Here is a 19,968-nt window from a genome sequence, read left to right as displayed (position 1 = left end):
ATGAGAATTTATCAGGTACATACTAAAATGCAGCATTTGTCCATGAAATTAGTGACCCTTTTGCTCTGTGTGTTACAAATTTTACATATTTGAAGTAAGAAATGCTAGAAAGATGTCAGCCTTGGGAAGGGTTTTACTTGGGTTTTCAATATAGTGTGTAATAAAATTTTATCTTTTTAGCTTATTTATTTTTATCTAAATATAGATAATTTTTTACCATTTGCAGCACAATGGTAGAAGTAGATTGTCCTGGCAAGCTTTACATTGGTGGCCTCAATAGAGAAACCAACGAAAAGATGCTTAAAGCAGTATTTGTGAAACATGGTCCCATATCAGAAGGTAACTCTTAAAGCCGTGTGTGTGTGTGTGTGTGTGTGTGTGTGTGTAATTTCATATGTATATTTCAATATGTATGTTTAAAATATGTATGTTTAAATATATATGTATGTTTTGAAAAAATATACTTTTTTCAAAGTTCGTTGTATACCGACATTAAAATGCCTTATTAGTTTTAAACTCTTATTTTGAATTATCTGTTTGATATCTGGAAAATTCTCATAGTACGAGGTTAAGGGTCTGTGGTAAGGATAGCCTACTACTTAGAAAGGAATATGAGGAAAACTAAATATGTTGTGGAGTTAGGGAACAAACTGGAATAAAATAGGCTGACTATAGGGTTGACTTAGTATTAAGAATCATAGTAATGATGTAGAATGCAATTATTTTTTGGTTTGATGTAACTTTCAGATGGTTAGCACCTTGGTGAGTCCATTATATGAATGTAAAAGCTGTTCATATACTTTAGTTCTTTTGATAAAGGATCGAACCAGCAAATCCAGAGGTTTTGCATTTATTACTTTTGAGAACCCTGCAGATGCTAAGAATGCTGCCAAAGATATGAATGGAAAGGTAAGAGTCCCTTATTAATAATATTCTAACTCTGTTCTTCAATTAACAGTATGTATAGGTCTTTCTAATATTACTAAACTTTTGAAGATAATAGAAAGTCATATGAAGCCATCCTCTTCTTTATGTCATATACATGCAAGTGTAGTTTGGAAGGGTATTGGAATTAACATTATATAAATTAATATATAATTTTTCTATGTTTGTATTTCAGTATGAGTGTAAATAGATTTTGAAAGGTTTTGAAGGGCTTTAAAAGTTGGAAGGAACCTTCATGTAAATGAAAGTAATAAGTCAACATTTATTAAATGCTATTAATGGAATTACTTCCAATTCATGGAAATACTTTTAGAGCGTAGACAAACTGTGGATAGACACCTAGACAAACTCACAAGAAGGAAAGATTCTTTCCCATTTTCTGAAAATATATTCTTGAGAAAGTATATTTAAATGTTAAGTCCTTGAAAATAGAAAATACTATGAGAACATTGAAGTCAGATAACAGAAGAAGTACCTGGCATTTTTGCCCCATCCTGGCTCTTTTCTCCTAAGGATGTTTCTTTCCTGTCACTAGAGTGATTTATGTAACATGAATATCCAATTACTCATTTCCCCAGTGTGTTTGGGGACTTGATTTGACCCAACCAATGGTCTCTTGTCCTGCTGAGTTTTAAATCTAGGGATTATTGTGTGTTTACTAAAGCTTTAAAATTTTATGTAATTCTATTAACTATTGAATTCCTGTACACTGTAGTCAAGATCCTTCCATTTTGGGCCCTTTAGCAGTTTTTTTGCTTTATAATAGTATCCTAATGAGGCCCGACATGGTGGCTCACACCACCATGGACGTGGCTGAGGCGGGCAGATCCCCAGGTCAGGAGAACGAAACCAAAATGGCCAACATGGTGAAACCTTGTCTCTACTAAAATACAAAAACATTAGCCATGTGTGATTGTGTGTGCCTGTGGTTCCAGATACTCAGTAGGCTGAGGCAGGGGAATCAGTTGAACCCGGGAGGCAGAAGTTGCAGTGAGCCGAGATCACGCCAATGCTCTCCAGGCTGGTGACAGAGCGAGAATCCATCTCAAAATAAATAAATAAATAAATAAATAAATAAATAAATAAATAAATAAATAAACAAACAAATAAATAACATTATCCCAATCTGGTTATAGCTCCTGCTAGTCTTTATGCTATCCCCAGATGCTTTTTTGGACTTCTTGAGAATTATCTTTCCTGATGCATGTCTCACAAATAACAATTTATGCTTCAAAAACAACTTAGATTTCATATTTTCTTCCTCATTGCATACTGTAGGTATTTTGTACTCACTGTACTATGTGTTAATCTGTTGATTGTGAAATTGTATATAATGCATATTTAAGTCTTCCTAAGTTGCTTTTATTTCTGTTAGATCTAGCATACTTCCAGGCACATAGCAGAGAGTAGGGTTTTATTCACTCTTATAAATTAGTAGATTAAGCTGTGGTAGAAACCGAGAGTAGCTTTTGGTTCGTGGCTTTGTGGTAGTGATGGAGATAATTTTGACTTATGTATCGTAATCTATGATAATTTCTTTCTTCCCCCTATTTTTCAAGCAAAAGAGCAGATAATTTGTGTAGAGTTTTTGTTTGTTTGTTTGTTTAAGATGCAGACTCGCTGTGTTGCTAGACTGGATTGCAGTGGGGGTTATCTTGGCTCACTGCAACCTCCGCCTGCTGGGTTCAAGCGATTCTCGTGCCTCAGCCTCCGACTAGCAGGGACTACAGACACGTGCCACAACACCCAGCTAATTTTTGTACTTTGAATAGAGATGGGGTTTCACCCTGTTGGCCAGGATGGTCTCTAACTCTTCTCCTTGTGATCCGCCTGCCTCGGCCTCCCAAAGTGTTGGGATTACAGGTGTGAGCCACTGTGTCCAAACAATGTTATTTCTAAATTACTTCATCTCACATGTCTTATTGTGTTAAAATAAATATGAATGTTATATGCACATAAATGTTAAGACAGCCAATAAAGGAAGTTCTTAGAGTTTTCAGGGAGAATTAACAGTTAAGGAATTTCGGCTGACTTCAGAATTTGTCTGACTGGGAAGGAAGCAGCCGTGAGCAAATCTGGGGAAAATATTTTCGGCCCAGAAATAACAAAAGTAGTTTCAAGGTAGGAACAACTGGCGATGTGGCTGCAAGAGGTTTTGTAAGGAATTTGAGACTTACTTCCCCCAAATAATAAAAGGCATGGAATTTTTAAATCAAGTTATTAGCTGAACTGTTTCCAAAAATTGCTATGGCCTATAGACAAGATTACAGTGAAAAATGTTATTGTGAAATTAATTAGGATATTTACACATTTTTGAGAAATTATATGAAGTACTATATTAAGAGTCATTTTTTAGGGGCGTATTTAAGGCAATATAAGAAAAGAGTAAGGCAAGAAACCTTAATGAGATCAAACAAGGACCACATTCACAGAAACATTTTTAGAGTAAATATAGCATTGTAAATCATATGGGGATATTTTATGTAAGTATTAGCAAATCAAACGAGAAACAATTCATAATGACTAATGTGAGTAATTACCGAAAAAGTAACCTCACTTTTTTAAATGACACAAGTTTCATTGGGACAGTGAAACTTTTAAATCAGTGATGTGAATACACAGATGAAGTGTATTATATATTGTAAAAAACAGATGTGCCACATTCTTCCATAGAAGGTGTGATGGTTAATCTTTCTTTGTTTTTTTTTTTTTTTTTTTTTTTTTTTTTTTTTTTTTTATGAAGGAGAAGTTTTCAAGGTGTTTGAATAATAGAATTTGTGTTTGATCTCTTAATGCAAGGCATATGCTCAGTAAATGTCTCAAATTTGGCATTGTGAAAGATGTATTCATTTTAGGAGAAAAAAAGTTTCCTTTGGGAGAAAATACCTCCAATTGAACTATAGTTGATCTAAAAAGTCTGTAAAATGTGCTTACATTAAATGTGCCAGTGTTGTTGATAGTCCCCTTAATGCTTTTAGTCTTTGGATGGAAAAGCAATAAAAGTAGAACAAGCCAAGAAACCATCATTTCAAAGTGGTGGTAGGCGGAGACCACCACCTTCTTCAAGAAACAGAAGCCCTTCAGGAAGTCTGAGATCTGCAAAAGGAAGTAGTAGAGGAATAAGAGGCTGGCTTCCCTCACATGAAGGACACTTGGGTAATGTTTTAATATGTAAAGATGGAACCATAGGACTGAAAGAAAGTAAGTTTGAAGATATCAAAATTTCTCAATTTTATGTATTTCCTTTATGAACAGAAGATTAACTTATTGATAAGAAGCAAAATTATTTCTAAGTACTAAAGGTGTATTATAGGAATGACTGAACTAATGTCTAAAATTTGTTTTAAAATTGTAATAGCGTTGCATTGAAGTAACACAAATTTCAAACTGAATTGAGTTTATGAATGCTGATTGCCTGTACTCAGCAGGTTTTCTGCAGAACTCATTTATATTCATTATACTTTAGAGTTTTCTACTTTGGGGCACAGAATTTCATATCAGTTATATTATCAAAGTATGGTGGAATATTTAAAAGTTTCCAGTAGGAAAAAAAGTAACTCAGTACTTAAGATTGATTTTGCAATATTTGTTTTCTTGTGTATACATGTGCAAATATCTATGCAAATCTATTGATAATTTTAATGTGGAAAATTTGTGCATTGGCTTGCCATAAAGCATTTTCAATTTAAGTAATGTAGGACTTTAATTTCTGAAAATTGTCTGTGACTCTGGAAAGGTCTAAAAACCACTGCTTCACAGGTATGTATGCATCTATCTTTGCTGGAGGATGAGTCACTGCAAATGATATTTATGAGTGATTTACTCAATAGAAAATGAGGGGTCCATTTTTACATATAAAAGAGAAACAAACCATGTATTAAAAAAAAAAAAAAAGATAAAACTACTGGATGGGCTGTGCGAGGTGTCCCACGCCTGTCACTTCAGCATTTGGGGAGTACAGGGCAGGTGGACCACAAGGTCAGGAGTTCCAGACCAGCCTGGCCAACATGGTGAAACGCTGTTTCTCCTAAAGATGCAAAAAATTAGCCTGGTGTGGTAGCGTGCACCTGTAATCCCAGCTACTTGGGAGGCTGAGGCAGGAGAATCGCTGAACCTGGGAGGCGGAAGTTGCAGTGAGCCAAGGTTATGCCATTGTGCTCCAGCCTGCATGATAGGGCAAGAGTCCATCTCAATAAATAAATAAACAAATAAGTAAATAAATAACTTGTATTATCTATTAACCAACTTCGAAACTCTAACAATTAATTTGGAGTGTTAACGACCAGATATGTAATTAACTGGAGATGTTTTTTAAAGTTGAAATTGCAGTGTTTGCTTCATTTTAAGATGCATGGCTTCCTGGCTATTTTGTCGCCATTGATCTTGAGGGTGAGGTTCAATTATACCTTGCCATGTATGAGAATGTATATATTCTAACCTGTAACACCACCTGGTAATTGGCATATAGCTACATTTTTGTAGATCTACAAAAATATTTTTATATTAATTAATATGCAATTCTTAAAGACTATTAAAATTCAGCATAGTCTAATCGGAAAATTAATGTCTCATAAGGGAATTTTAAGAATTCTATATTGTGTTAACAAATTTTAGAGGTAATGTATTTTCCTGATATGTCACTTCTTGGTATTGTAAATATTTGAGATTCTTTGAATGGAATTTAGTTTATCTTTATGATATGCTTTGAAAATTTTTCCTCATAACAGAATGATATAATCAGTCATTTATCATTTTTCTTTTAATTTTTTTTGTATATTATACTTAGATATTTTATTGATAGATTTCTGCTCCCTGTTCACTCCCCATTTTCCCGCATCTCTCTCTCACACCAATATATTATGATACTTAAGTTTCTTTCTAGATTTTCTAAATGGACTTTTATTGCTTGAACTGTACTAATTTCATATAGAAATGTTAATTTTATTGGTTTAGACAAATGTGAATTTGTAAGATTATAATATGTAGAAAATCTTTGTAAAGAACTAAAACTTAGCCATTTAAGAAACAGTGATGTTAGTTAACTAAAAAGATTTTGTTTGAAATACAGATGATGGTGGATACACTCTTGATCTCAACATGAGTTCTTCTAGGGGAGCCATTCCAGTTAAAAGAGGTCCATCTTCAAGAAGTGGAGGTCCTCTTCCTAAAATATCTGCTCTTTCTGCTATGGCAAGAAGCAATAGTTGGATCGGGAGCCAAGGTAAATGCTACCTGACAGAAAGACTGTAGTTTTTGTATCACTAAAAATGAGCTATTTTACCTGAATGCTTAGCTTTAAGTTCATTGAAGAAAAGAGAAGTGACATATACATGGATGTAATTACTGATTGATAGCTTTTATTATAGTTTCTATCTCACTAGGTACATTTCAGATTTATGTTGAAGAAATACTTGAACTTCTCACTGCAGATCAAAGAAGTGATTAGAGTGAGGCCAACATTCCTTTTAATCCTGTGTTTGCTAGAAAATTCCCCTTAATTTTCCTCTAAGTTCCCAGCAGTATTCTTTGATGGGAGTCTTCTTCATCTAATTAATTCTTCCGTTTACTAGGTCCCCTGGTAGTGGTCCCCTGGTGTCCCAGTCTAAAAGTTGCTTGTTCAGTTTCTTTGTTGGGTTGGAGTCTTGCTCTTACCATGTCAGAGTACATTGGTGAGATGATGGCTTATGACAGCCTCAAATTCCTTGGCTCAGGCAATTCTCCTGTTTCAGCCTCCCACGTTTCTGCAACTACAGGCATGCACCATCATACCTAGCTAAATTTTTTCCTATTTTTTTTAGAGAGAGGATCTCACTACACTGTCAAAACTGATGTTAAAGCCCGGGGCTCAAGCAGTCCAGCTGCCTCTGCCTTCCACACTCATTCAGTGTGAGCCGCTGAGCCTGGCCATCCAACCTCTGACACCTCAGTAATGCATATGTGCAAGGCATTCCCACTGCTTATATGAAGATTCAAAAGAACTAGAAGAGCATTTAGCAGACAAGGAGTCACTGGACTTAAACATTATTTTAAAATAAATTTAAGGCTTGAAAGGTAGACCTGAAGGAGTCCAATATTCTTAAATTTAGTGGATATCACAGATGTGCAGAGTTGTGAAATATAGGGTGATGTAAATCAATAGTTGAGATTGTACCGGGATGTTTAAACGGTAACACAAGATCCTTGGTGTAAGATTTGAAATTATTTGAGGAGAGAATTTAGAACTAAGTAACATGAGGTGAGCAGTTGTATTGAATAGAAGTAATAGTTTTGAGAAGGAGAATTGTGAGACTGCAGACTGGACAGAAGAAAACAAGACAATAAATAAAAGTTCTTAGCAAAGAAGTTAAGCAGAACAAATTAAAATTCTTACTTAGTCCTCCACCCTAATATGGAGGAAATTGAAAACTGCCATTTTCAATTTTACATTTCACATGTAGAGTATCAGTGAAGGTAGGTATTTATGGGCTTTAGGATCTACAAGCCAACACATTTCCGTTGGAAAATTAGCCAGTGAAGGTATCAGAGGTGAAAGAGTGACCTCTAAGGAATAGCAGGTGAAGAGTATATTAAAGGAGAAACTTTTCTATTTTGAAATAGCAACATTGTTGTAATGACCCCTTTCATAGTATTGCTTATTGCAGTAAAAGTAAATCTTGGCCATCATTAGAAAATCTTCACTAGCACATTTTCATTTGTCAATATTTAAAATAGAGCCAACCAGTTAGTGATAAAGGAGAACTTTTATGTAAACATTTAGCGTGCAGTCATTCAAAGGTAGCCGTATTTGTGTGTGTGAGTTGAACTGAACAACATGGGAAAATTTACTTTCTTTAGCTGAGAAGTATGTAAACTTTAAAATCCATGATTAGTTTGATGGTTTTATGTGTTATTCCTGTAGTAGTCATCAGTAATTCACATGAAAATAAAAATAATAACTAAGTTATTAACCATTACCAATGAACTTTTACCTAAGAATTAATGTTTGGCTTCAGCTTCATTAAAAGAACTGGCCTTGTGGGAGCCATGGGATTGTCCAAAGCCATAAGAAATATTCAGTGTCATGACTGCCTAGTAATTTAGGAAATGAAGAACGGAGTCATAGAAGAAATAGAATTGTAGAAGTTGTTTGAGAGAAGAGAAAATAGTGTTTTAGATTTGGTGTTCTTTACAAAATGTTCCATCATTTTAATATTAAAGGTCCCATGTCACGTGGAAGAGAGAATTATGGAAGTCCTCCCTGCAGAGAGCCAACCTCTTCCTGGAGAAATGACCATATGTCACGAAGAGATGATGGTTATGCAACTAAGGAGAGGTAAAGGAAAAATGAAGAAACACAATTGATTTTTTTTGTTGTGATGATGAAATTCACATAACAAAATTAAATATTAAAAGGTAACTAGTTAAGTGGTGTTTAACATATTCTGTGTCATGCAGCAACTACCTCCATCAAGTTCCAAAACATTTTCATCACTCTAAATTAAAACTCCAACTACCAGTTAAGCAGTCCCTTCCATTTTCTTCCTTTCCTTAGCTGCTAGCAAACACCGACCTGTGTTCTGCCTCTGAACCACCTGTTGTAGGCATTTAATGTTAATGGGGCTCAAACACAACACAACTTCTTTTTTATCCGTGATGTCCTGAAGGTTCATTTACATCATAGCACTTTACTCCTTCCACAAGTTGTTAACCCATTATTTTATCTGGGTTGTTTCTGCCCCAATATTTCTATGCACCAATATTTGTTTGAGTACACATATTCAATTCTGGGTGTATATGAGTGGAATTGTGTGGTCCTATGATAGCTATGTTTACTTTCCTGAGGAACCACCACGTTTCCCCATAGTAGCTGCATCATTTTCCATTCCAACTAGCATTGTATCAGGGTTCCAATTTATCTACATCCTCTCAAACACTTGTTATTTCCTCCTTTTTAAAATTTACTGCCATTCCAGGTTGTGTGTGGGATATATGACATCTCATTTTGGATTTGAAATGCATTTTCTGCACCCATTAACTCATCATGCACATGTACCCCAGAACTTAAAGTATAAAAAAACAAAAAAGAAATGCATTTTCTGAATCACTGATTATGAGTATCTGTCCCATGTGCTTTTTGGGCTGTTGCCTATTTTATTTGGAGAAATATCTATTTAGATGTTTGGCTTTTTAATTTTGTTTAAGCCGTAAGTTAGTTATGTTTTGGATACTGGAAGTTGAAAACTTAAAATTTATTGCTTAAACTTATACACACAGAACTCATCAAAGTTCCCGAGACACTAGGGATTATGCTCCACTATCTAGAGTCTATACATACCGTGATTATGGTCGTTCTAGTCCGGATGAACATTCCTCTAGAGGATATAGGTAATGTCATGTTTTCTGGATTTGTCAAATAGATTTCTTAAATTGTCCAGTCCAAGTAACATTGTATCGGGGGTCCAATTTATCTGCATCCTCTCAAACACTTGCTATTTCCTGCTTTGTAATTTATTGTGCTTCCAGTGTGTTTGTGAAGTGTGGAATCTCCTTTTGGATTTGGAACGCATTCTCTGAATCACTGATTATGAGTATCGGTTCCATGTGCTTTTTGGGCTTTTGCCTATTTTATTTGGAGTAATATTTATTTAGATGTTTGGCAATTTAATTGTGTTTAAGTTGTAATTTAATTATATTTTGGACATTAGAAGCTGAAAATTTAAAATTTGTTGCTTAAACTTATGCCCACAGAAATCATCCAAGTTCCCGAGAAACCAGGGATTATGCTCCACCACCTAAAGACTATACATACCCTGATTATGGTCGTTGTAGTCCGGATGAACATTCCTCTAGAGGCTATAGGTAATGTAATGTGTTCTGGATTTGTCAAATAGATTTCTTAAATTGTCCAGTCCAAGTAACATTGTATCATAGGTCCAATTTATCTGCATCCTCTCAAACACTTGCTATTTCCTGCTTTGTACAATTTATTGTGCTTCCAGTGTGTTTGTGAAGTGTGGAATCTCCTTTTGGATTTGAAATGCATTCTCTGAATCACTGATTATGAATATCGGTTCCATGTGCTTTTTGGGCTTTTGGCTATTTTATTTGGAGTAATATTTATTTAGATGTTTGGCAATTTAATTGAGTTTAAGTTGTAATTTAATTATATTTTGGACATTAGAAGCTGAAAATTTAAAATTTGTTGCTTAAACTTATGCCCACAGAAATCGTCCAAGTTCACGAGAATCCAGGGATTTTGCTCTACCACCTAAAGACTATACATACCCTGATTATGGTCGTTGTAGTCCGGATGAACATTCCTCTAGAGGATATAGGTAATGTCATGTTTTCTGGATTTGTCAAATAGATTTCTTAAATTGTCCAGTCCAAGTAACATTGTATCATAGGTCCAATTTATCTGCATCCTCTCAAACACTTGCTATTTCCTGCTTTGTACAATTTATTGTGCTTCCAGTGTGTTTGTGAAGTGTGGAATCTCCTTTTGGATTTGAAATGCATTCTCTGAATCACTGATTATGAATATCGGTTCCATGTGCTTTTTGGGCTTTTGCCTGTTTTATTTGGAGTAGTATTTATTTAGATGTTTGGCAATTTAATTGTGTTTAAGTTGTAATTTAATTATATTTTGGACATTAGGAGCTGAAAATTTAAAATTTGTTGCTTAAATTTATGCCCACAGAAATCATCCAAGTTCCCGAGAAACCAGGGATTATGCTCTACCACCTAAAGACTATACATACCCTGCTTATGGTCGTTCTAGTCGGGATGAAAATTCCTCTAGAGGATATAGGTAATGTAATGTTTTCTGGATTTGTCAAATAGATTTCTTAAATTGTTCATTCTGACATTTAAAAAAAAGCTTTTTTTTTTTTTTCTTTTTTTTCAATTTAGTGATCCTGATGGCTACAGTGCGGCCCGTGGTAGAGATCATTCTGAAGGTCTAAGTGGAAGTTCTTATAGAGATGCATTTCAGGGATATGGTAAGGGTCCAGGATGGATTTGTAAGTTATATAATTGTATTTAATAGAACAGATCATGGTTTTAATGAAATTCTAAGGAAATTTATAAAGGATAAATATAACATGTTTAAATATTGAGTATTCTTAACAGTATAAAGCATAGGGAATGATATGAAGGTGAGAATTTCAGTTCATATTCAGAAAATGTGACTCAACATTTATTTTAGAATTAAATTTGTTAAGCTTCCAAATACTACTCTTACACTTCTTTTAAATAAAACCTGACTATTGAAGGCTTAATTAATATCCTGGCAACAAAGGCAGAGAAAAACAGATATTTCAAAATAGTACTTTAATTCATGCTTTAGTGATAGCAGTAAAAATGTTTAAATGCAGTCCAACGTATTGTTTTATCAACCCTGCAGGGACCTCTCATGGTGCACCACCTGCACGAGGGCCTCGGATGTCTTATGGTGGAAGCACCTGCCGTGATTATAATACACGAGATGGATATGGCAGACGTTGGGAGAGTTACTCAAGGAGCTGTGGTGATTCTTATTCTTGTGGTCGTGAGCATGCTGGCAGAAAAGACCAAAGGAATCTGCCTTCTCTAGATAGGTTGCTCCCTGCTCCTCGTGAAGCATATGGTAGCTCAAGTTATGTTTCTTCTACAGTAGATGGTGACAAAAGTAGATCTGAAAAAGGAGACTTAAGCAGATGTTAAAGCAAGTATTCAAAGTAATAGTTATTGCATACCAAACCTTGTTTGCACATCGAAAATTGAAATGTTATTTCTGCATATTACTATAAGAAACGTATTGGTTTTGTGGAGAGAGGTAGAGACTAACTTCCTCCATGAATTTTTTGAGGTATTCAAAGCAAAAGGAATTTTTTTCAAAGTAATTTCATACTTGTTAATGCTATTTGAAAAGTGTTTAGATGTAATATCTACCTTAAAATTTTCAGAATAAAATTTGAAAGCCTCTGTTCACATCTCTTGTCTGGCTATGGGTCTGCCGTGGCTGACATCATCAGGGCAAGATACCCACTGGGTGGAGAGCTGCGCTTATGCATTTTACCCGTCTTGAAGAGACCCTGCATGCCTGCCTCTCCTGGGACCAGTGATCCTAGGGACCTCCCTCTGGGGCCACTCAAGACCATAAGCTTAGGATCTTGTGTGCCTTGCTTTCTATTCGCCCAGGTGAGGCATCCTGGAGAGGATGCACGGGGCAATGCTTGTGTGCATACATGCAGCACTGGAACAGGATGTCACCAGCCAGTTAGGCCGCTGCTCACTAGGCCCTCTCCTGAACTCCCACCTGGCTAAGTGATAAGTGTCCCATCTACCTGACCCCACAGCCCAGTTTCCCTTCCATCTACCGACCCACGCCCCTTGGGGAGAATGCCAGCCTCCCTGGAGACTCAGGCCCTGCTGGACCCACATGCTGTCCTCCTGTCTCATGGGCCAGACACTGTCTGGTGCACAGGGATTCCTGGATAGCAAATCCCAAAACCCTGCGGGTTCCATTGCTTCTTCCCTGAATACCTGCCTTCCCTGACCAAACACACAGGAAGACACAGACAGCTGCTAGGTTTTATTCATGGTCCATGACATTCAGGTCCATGACATCTCCTCTAGGTAGCTTGTGTCAGCCCTCTTTTTCCTCCTCCGTCTGCCATTTGTGAGAACCGTGAGGACTCTTGGCATCTCTGAAGAGCGCAGGCTTCACAGGTCCTGAAGTTGGATTGCCAAACCAGCGGCACCCTACTTGCCAGCTCAAGAGCTAGGTTGAGGCACACCAGTGGGTGGGAGTGTGCCCCCCCAAACCAAGGTACACAAAGGTACACAGGCACAGGTGTTCACACTCATACACCAGCTCAAACACACAGGCTGGAACATGCCCACACTCACACTGGTACGAGGGAAATTGGATGTTTACACCAGTACTCAGATGGGCCTTAATGCTCAGGATTCCCTTGCTGGACACACACAGAGGGTCCCCTGCCATTTAATTGATCGTCTACAGTGGGGTTTATTTTTACTTTTATACTTTTTTAACTTACTAAAGTATGTTGCATTCTTTCCCCCATCATGAAAAAGACTTTGGTACAAATAAGGAGGAAGAGTATTTTTATAATAAAATCCTGTGTCTGCATCTACATTATTAAGGCATTCCAAAAATTATTTGTCTATTTTTGAATGTCGTAGGAAATGTCTCAGGGGCCGGGGCAACATGAGTGAGGAAGGCAGAGGGGAGAAAGCATGTCAGGGGAGCCTGAGGTCATTGAAACAAAATACGACAGGACTGAGAGAGCCATTCTTGAAGGATGTAGATCTAGATGTGACTCATGTGCACCTCTTCATGGAGGGTAAGAGGGCCCTAGTGGAACCCAAACTGAGCCCCAGGTGGTAGCAGGCCTCAAGGCATGGAAAGGAGCCAAAGAAGGATGATGAGGCAACTATCCCTTGAGACTTGCTTCTCACCCATTGACCTTGGCCACTTCTGCCTCTTAGGTGACTTCAGGTTCCCCAATTCTGAAATATGAGTGTTACAGTTCCCTGATGGGCTTTTCTCCCCCAGCCCGGGGATGGCCTGAGATTTCTCAATGCTGGCTCTTCCCTGAGCCTTGAGTTCTCCATGTGTGTCCCAGCTCCAGGACCCACAGGCCTCTGAACCCTCAGTCCTGGGCTGCTTACCTGGCCTCCTGTCTGTTCCCACTCTGAGGGCCTAACTCCTTCTGGTAGTGCTGCAGGGGATTGAGACAGAGGCCCTGACTGATGATCTGGGGTACTGGGGAAAGGGGTCCATGGCTGTTCAGGTCATGGTTCAAAGCCAGTTCCCCAGATGCCAAGGAAAGACCAGCAAGGTCCTTCCCCATGACACGCTTCAGCAGCGCCCACCTCAGCAATTCTAGCTGACCCTGAATGGTGATGGTCAGCCAACCAGCTGAAGAAGCTCAGTAAGGCTGTGTCCTGCCTGAAGCTGGGGCCTTCTCCTGCATGGCTCTAGAAACACTGGACTACAAGAGAGCCAGGTGCCATGTATTCTGGAGCAAGAGGAGTCAGGAAGGCTTATGCCAGGTCTAGCCTCCCACCCTCCACACCCTCTATCATGACGGGAGACATTCCTTACCAAGGATGCCAATGTAATACGCCTTAAAGATCACTTCATTGTGGAAATAAAGATTGTGATGAAAGGAAAACTTCATCCTGCTGCCAGTACCTGGGATGGCTGTGTTCCTGCACCTGCCGGGCTGTGAAGAAGAGGACAGACTCAAAGGGACCATTTCATCTAGCTGGGCTGAGGGCCTACTGACTGGGTTGAAGCATACGTTTCCCCCTACCAGCTCTCCTGCTAAGACACCCCCGTGCCCCAGGAGGACCTCAACCTGAGCAGCACCTTCAACCCCTCCCCCAGACCCAGGGACCCCAGCCTAGTCTGCAAATCCATCATGTAGCTTACTTAGCGGGACTTCCTCATGATTTCTGAACCCTGCCACCATCTCAGTGTGTGCACAATCTGCCTCTGGTCAAGGACCCTCCAAATGATTGGATGGGCATGCCAGGAAACACCCGGCAACTTTGCAAGAGCTGGAAGACTGTTGGGCAGGGCTATACCCCAGACCTTTGGCCTGGCACCGTGCATTGGTGGTCCTGTCTCTGTTCGGCGTGGGGGGCAGGGTAGCAGATGTGTGGTCTTGTGGGCGGGTGGAGGCAGGTCCAGAACGCCTGTGCCAACAGCAAGCAAGGAGCACAAGTAGGCAGAGGATTGGGTCTGGGATGCTGTGCTGTGAGGGGTGGTCATGTCCACTTGAGGGAACCGCTGTGGGTAGAAGGGACTGCAGGGCTTTGCCTGGCACTCCCCACGGGGCTTGCGTGTGTGCAACAGAGGCGTGTGTGCAACGGAGGTTATACATGCTCAGGGCCTATAGTTATTTGGGTGCGGCACAAGCAGCAGAAGAAAGCCTATTTGGGGACCAGGTGCCTGCCTTGCAGAGGACAGCAGACTCCCCTTCCTCCAAGGACATTCCCAGGGAAACATGCCCTTCAACTTCCTCGAGCACTTTGTGTTTCTGGTCTGAGGCCTCTGGACATGGATACGGGGAGGGGGGGTGGTTTCCATCGCTGGCATGAGCACGCAGACTCCCTTTCTCCAAGTATTTTCCCAGGGAAACGCGCCCTTCAACTTTCTGCTGTGCGTGAAGCATCCTTGGTGCTGCCCTTCTCCCTTATGAGGGCTGAGCTTGGCTCTCAGTCCCTACCAGGTATTCTCAGGGCACCCCCAAGGAAGCTGCCCTCCTATTTGCAGGACGGTAGTCTTGGCTCCCCTGCCTTCTGGGTGACCCTGTGTGCCTCTAGCCTGGATCTCTTGTTTCCCATCCCTGGAAGCTGATGCCCACCCCCTGTTGCCAGTAATCCTGAATCGGCAGCTGCAAGGATATAGCTCTGGCCTAGAAGCCAAAGATGCCCTGGCTAATGACCCCTGTGCCCTCCAGGCAGGGCAGGTGCCTCTGCCAAAGCTTCCACCTCAGCCACAGGCAGACCATGCAGCCTAGGGCATTCACGGAGCCCAGATCCAAGTGAAGGACCTTCAGCGAGTCTGTTGCCGACTGGGGCATGCTGGGACCAGGGCCAGGCTGTGTCTGCTGGTCCACCTGCCATCCCATGTCGCCCTTCTCCTCGACCACCACCATGATGTTGTCCACCACGTGCACTTTCTCCTCCCCCAAGGGCTCTTCAGTGCTCCCTGCCCTGGCTGCCCTCTCTTGCCAAGTCTCCAATTTCAATGGGGTACCTCTTTTGGAGGTTCCACTGACCACGACCTGCACTGTCCCCTCCACGTCTGGATAGGTATATCCTTAAAATACACTTTAAAAAATAACTTAAAAGTGTCCCCATTTATCCACATCCTTTCCAACATCTATTGTTTCCTGAGTTTTTAAAGGTTGCCATTCTAACTGGCGTGAGATGGTATCTCATTGTGGTCGCAGGGTCTTGGATGAAGCTGGAAACCATCATACTGAGCAAACTATCACAAGGACAGAAAACCAGTCACCACATGTTCTCACTGGTAAGTGGCAGTTGAACAATAAGAACACATGGACACAGGGCGGGGAACATCACACACCAGCGGATAGCATTAGGAGAAACACCTAACATCAATGACAAGTTGATAGGGGCAGCAAACAAACATGAAACACGTATTCCTATGTTACAAACCTGCATGTTGTGCACATATACCCTAGAACTTACAGTACAATTAAAAATAAATAAATAAAAAGGTAAAAGGAAAAATAGATCTCCAAACCCAAATACTAAATAGAAAATTAGTATCAAGTGGCCTAGAATGTAACTTAAATGAAAATGTTACAAACATTCAGCAAATCATTTCTGAATGCAGCAGTAAGCCTGGCAGTCTACAAGAAGCTCAGAAAAACATGGTTTCCTTGCTCTTCTGAGTGTGCAGCAGTAGTAAGAGGCACAGAGATAAAAGAGAAATAAGAGTGATAATTGCTGTAATAGGCAAATACAGGAAATATAACTGGAAATAAGGGCAACAATTTTGATGAAACATTAATAAATGATGAAATGTTAAAGAAAAAGACTCATGATTTTAATAGACGTTGCCTGCCTTCTTCTTCCCTCTAGAAGAAAACTAATGCCTCTGTTTATTGACTGACATGTTACTAAAGAGATGTAACATCTCTGATTTGTATTACAAAATCACATTTTCCTCATTTAAGAAAGAAATGTTTAAAAACCTTTTTGAAAGTTAAATGAGAATATTTGCTGTTATTGTATAAACTGTCAAGTGCTACACAAGTATTATTTTCTCATGGTGATTTATACTGTGTGTATGCTATATGGCTAGTGTAGCATTCTCATAAAAGAAACCTTGAAGCATTTCTGCTGCTCAGTATTTATTTTTCAACATTTAATTCATTATTATTTATCATACGCTATCTAGGGGTTTTTGAATTTTAAACAGTTACATGTAAACTAAAAAGAGAAGGACAATGAAACTGTGAGATTACAGTCATAATAATTTCATTGATTAATTCAATTGTTTATAAAGCTAGATTAGATTATATTTCTCCCAAAAGATTCTCGGAGAAATTTTAAGATGACACACCCACTGAAATGGCCATAAAGTTGTTGCTGAAGTTAGAGTTAACTATTTTTAAAGTCTGAAGATACAGTAATACTTTAATGCATTAAAACAGGGAAAACACGATTTTCAGTGCTACTTGCTCTCACCAGAGATAATCATAACTTTTAAACCATTCTTTATGTCACATTAAATTTTTCATTTCTACTTCATGTTTTGGATGCGGCCTGTATTTTTTTTTTCTTTTTTCCTGTTTTTTTTTTTTTTTTTTTTTTTTTTTTTTTTACTTTTTTTTTTAAATTATACTTTAAGTTCTAGGGTACACGTGCACAATGTGCAGGTTTGTTATATATGTATACATGTGTCATGTTGGTGTGCTGTACCCATTAACTTGTCATTTACATTAGGTATATCTCCTAAAGCAATCCCTCCCCCTTCCCCACAACAAGCTCCAGTGTGTGATGTTCCTCTTCCTGTGTCCAAGTGATCGCATTGTTCAATTCCCACCTATGAGTGAGAACATGCGGTGTTTGGTTTTCTGTTCTTGTCGTAGTTTGCTGAGAACGATGGTTTCTAGCTGCATCCATGACCCTACAAAAGACACAACTTCATCCTTTTTTATGGCTGCATGGTATTCCATGGTGTATATGTGCCACATTTTCTTAATCCAGTCTGTCACTGATGGACATTTGGGTTGATTCCAAGTCTTTGCTATTATGCATAGTGCTGCAACAAACACACATCTGCATGTGTCTTTATAGCAGCATGATTTATAATCCTTTGGGCATATACCCAGTAATGGGATGGCTGGATCAAATGGTATGTCTAGTTCCAGATCCTTGAGAAATCGCCATACTGTTTTCTATAATGGTTGAACTAGTTTACAATCCCACCAACAGTGTAAAAGTGTTCCTATTTCTCCACATCCTCTCCAGCTCCTGTTGTTTCCTGACTTTTTAATGATTGCCATTCTAACTGGTGTGAGATGGTATCTCATTGTGGTTTTGATTTGCATTTCTCTGATGGCAAGTGATGATGGGAATTTTTTCATGTGTCTCTTGGCTGTATACATGTCTTATTTTGAGAAATGTCTGTTCATATCCTTTGCCCACCTTTTGATGGGGTTGTTTTTTTCTTGTAAATTGGATTGAGTTCTTTATAGGTTCTGGATATAACTCCTTTGTCAGATGAGTAGATTGAAAAAATTTTCTCCCATTCTGTAGGTTGCCTGTTCACTCTGATGGTAGTTTCTTTGGCTGTGCAGCAACTCTTTAGTTTAATTAGATCCCATTTGTCAATTTTGGCTTTTGTTGCCATTGTTTTGGTGTTTTAGACATTAAGTCCTTGCCCATGCCTATGTCTTGAATGTTATTACCTAGGTTTTCTTCTAGGGCTTTTATGGTATTAGGTCTAATGAATGGATAACTAGAATAATCAATGCAGAGAAGACCTTAAAGGAACTGATAGATATGAAAATCATGACACGAGAACCACATGACAAATGCACAAACTTCAGTAACCAACTCAATCAAGTGGAAGAAAGATTATCAGTGACTGATGATCAGATGAATGAAATGAAGTCCAAGATGGCTGAATAGGAAGAGCTCCACTCTCCAGCTCCCAGCATGAGTGACACAGAAGACGGGTGACTTCTGCGTTTTCAACTGAGGTACTGGGTTCATCTCACTGGGTCATGTTGGACAGTTGGCACTGGTCCGTGGGTGCAGCCCGACCAGTGAGAACTGAAGCAGGCGGAGGCATCACCTCACCTGGGAAGTGCAAGGGGGAAGGGAATTCCTTTTCGTAGCAAAAGGAAATTGAGACACACAACACCTGGAAAATCGGGTAACTCCCACCCTAATACCGCACTTTACCAATGGTCTTAGCAAACAGCACACCAGGAGATTATATCCCACACATGGCCCAGAGAGTCCCACGCCCACAGAGCCTCCCTCATTGCTATCACAGCAGTCTGAAATCTAACTGCAAGGAGGCAGCGAGACTGAGGGAGGGGTGCCGTCCATTGCTGAGACTTAAGAAGGTAAACAAAGCCACTGGGAAGTTCGAATTGGGTGGAGCCCACCACAGCTCAAGCAGGGCAGCCTGCCTCTATAGACTCCTCCTCTGGGGACAGGTCATAGCTAAACAAAAAGGAGCTGAAACCTCAGTAGAGGTAAATGCCCCCATCTGACAACGTTGAAGAGAGTAGTGGCTCTCCCAGCATGGAGGCTGAGACCTGAGAACAGACAGACTGCCTGCTCAAGTGTGTCCCCGACCCGAGTAGCCTAACTAGGAGACATCCCCCAGTAGGTGCAGACCAACACCTCATACATGTGTGGTACATGCCTGTGACAAAGCTTCCAGAGCAAGAATGAGACAGCAACACTTGCTGTTCAGCAATATTCTATATTCTGCAGCCTCCCCTGCTGATACCCAGACAAACAGGGTCTGCATTGGACCTCAAGCAAACTCCAACAGACCTACAGCTGAGTGTCCTGATTGTTTGAAGGAAAACTAACAAACAGAAAAGACACCCACACCAAAACCCCATCAATACGTCGCCATCATCAAAGACCAAAGGCAGATAAAACCACAAATATGTGGAAAAAGCCATGCAGAAAAGCTGGAAATTCAAAAAATCAGAGCCTATCTCCCCCTCCAAAGGAATACAGCTCATCACAAGCAATGGAAAAAAGGTGCATGGAGAATGACTTTGATGAGTTGAGAGAAGAATGCTTCAGTCGATCAAAGTTCTGAGAGCTAAAGGGGGAACTACGTAACCAGCGAAAAGAAATTAAAAACCTTGAAAAAAAAATGGATGAGTGGATAACTAGAATAATCAATGCAGAGAAGACCTTAAAAGAACGGATAGAGATGAAAACCATAAAATGAGAAATACGTGACAAATGCACAAGCTTCAGTAACTGACTTTATCATCTGGAAGAAAGTGTATC

The 19,968-nt window shown here is 39.4% G+C and overlaps 1 protein-coding gene across 3 annotated transcripts; it reads left to right on the top strand.

Moving 5' to 3' along the window:
* The first annotated feature begins 230 nt into the window (after positions 1–230).
* Positions 231–11,876, top strand: LOC104681668 (RNA-binding motif protein, Y chromosome, family 1 member F/J-like). Of its 3 annotated transcripts, none has more exons than XM_030926271.1 (11): positions 231–339; positions 806–909; positions 3,924–4,101; positions 6,014–6,166; positions 8,143–8,257; positions 9,199–9,309; positions 9,673–9,783; positions 10,149–10,259; positions 10,625–10,735; positions 10,837–10,925; positions 11,330–11,876. In XM_030926271.1, the coding sequence occupies exons 1-11, from the start codon at positions 231–233 to the stop codon at positions 11,626–11,628; spliced, it is 1,491 nt and encodes a 496-aa protein (XP_030782131.1). In that variant the 3' UTR covers positions 11,629–11,876. The 3 variants fall into 3 exon arrangements, with proteins under 3 accessions (XP_030782131.1, XP_030782133.1, XP_030782132.1); XM_030926273.1 differs by having other exon boundaries at positions 10,837–10,918; positions 11,328–11,626; XM_030926272.1 differs by lacking the exon at positions 10,149–10,259.
* The last annotated feature ends 8,092 nt before the right edge of the window (positions 11,877–19,968 follow it).

The sequence above is a fragment of the Rhinopithecus roxellana genome, chromosome 22, assembly GCF_007565055.1.
Source record: "Rhinopithecus roxellana isolate Shanxi Qingling chromosome 22, ASM756505v1, whole genome shotgun sequence".
Taxonomy (NCBI): Eukaryota; Metazoa; Chordata; class Mammalia; order Primates; family Cercopithecidae; genus Rhinopithecus; species Rhinopithecus roxellana.
The sequence above is the reverse complement of the archived record's forward strand: the minus strand, read 5'-3'. Positions and strand labels throughout refer to the sequence as shown.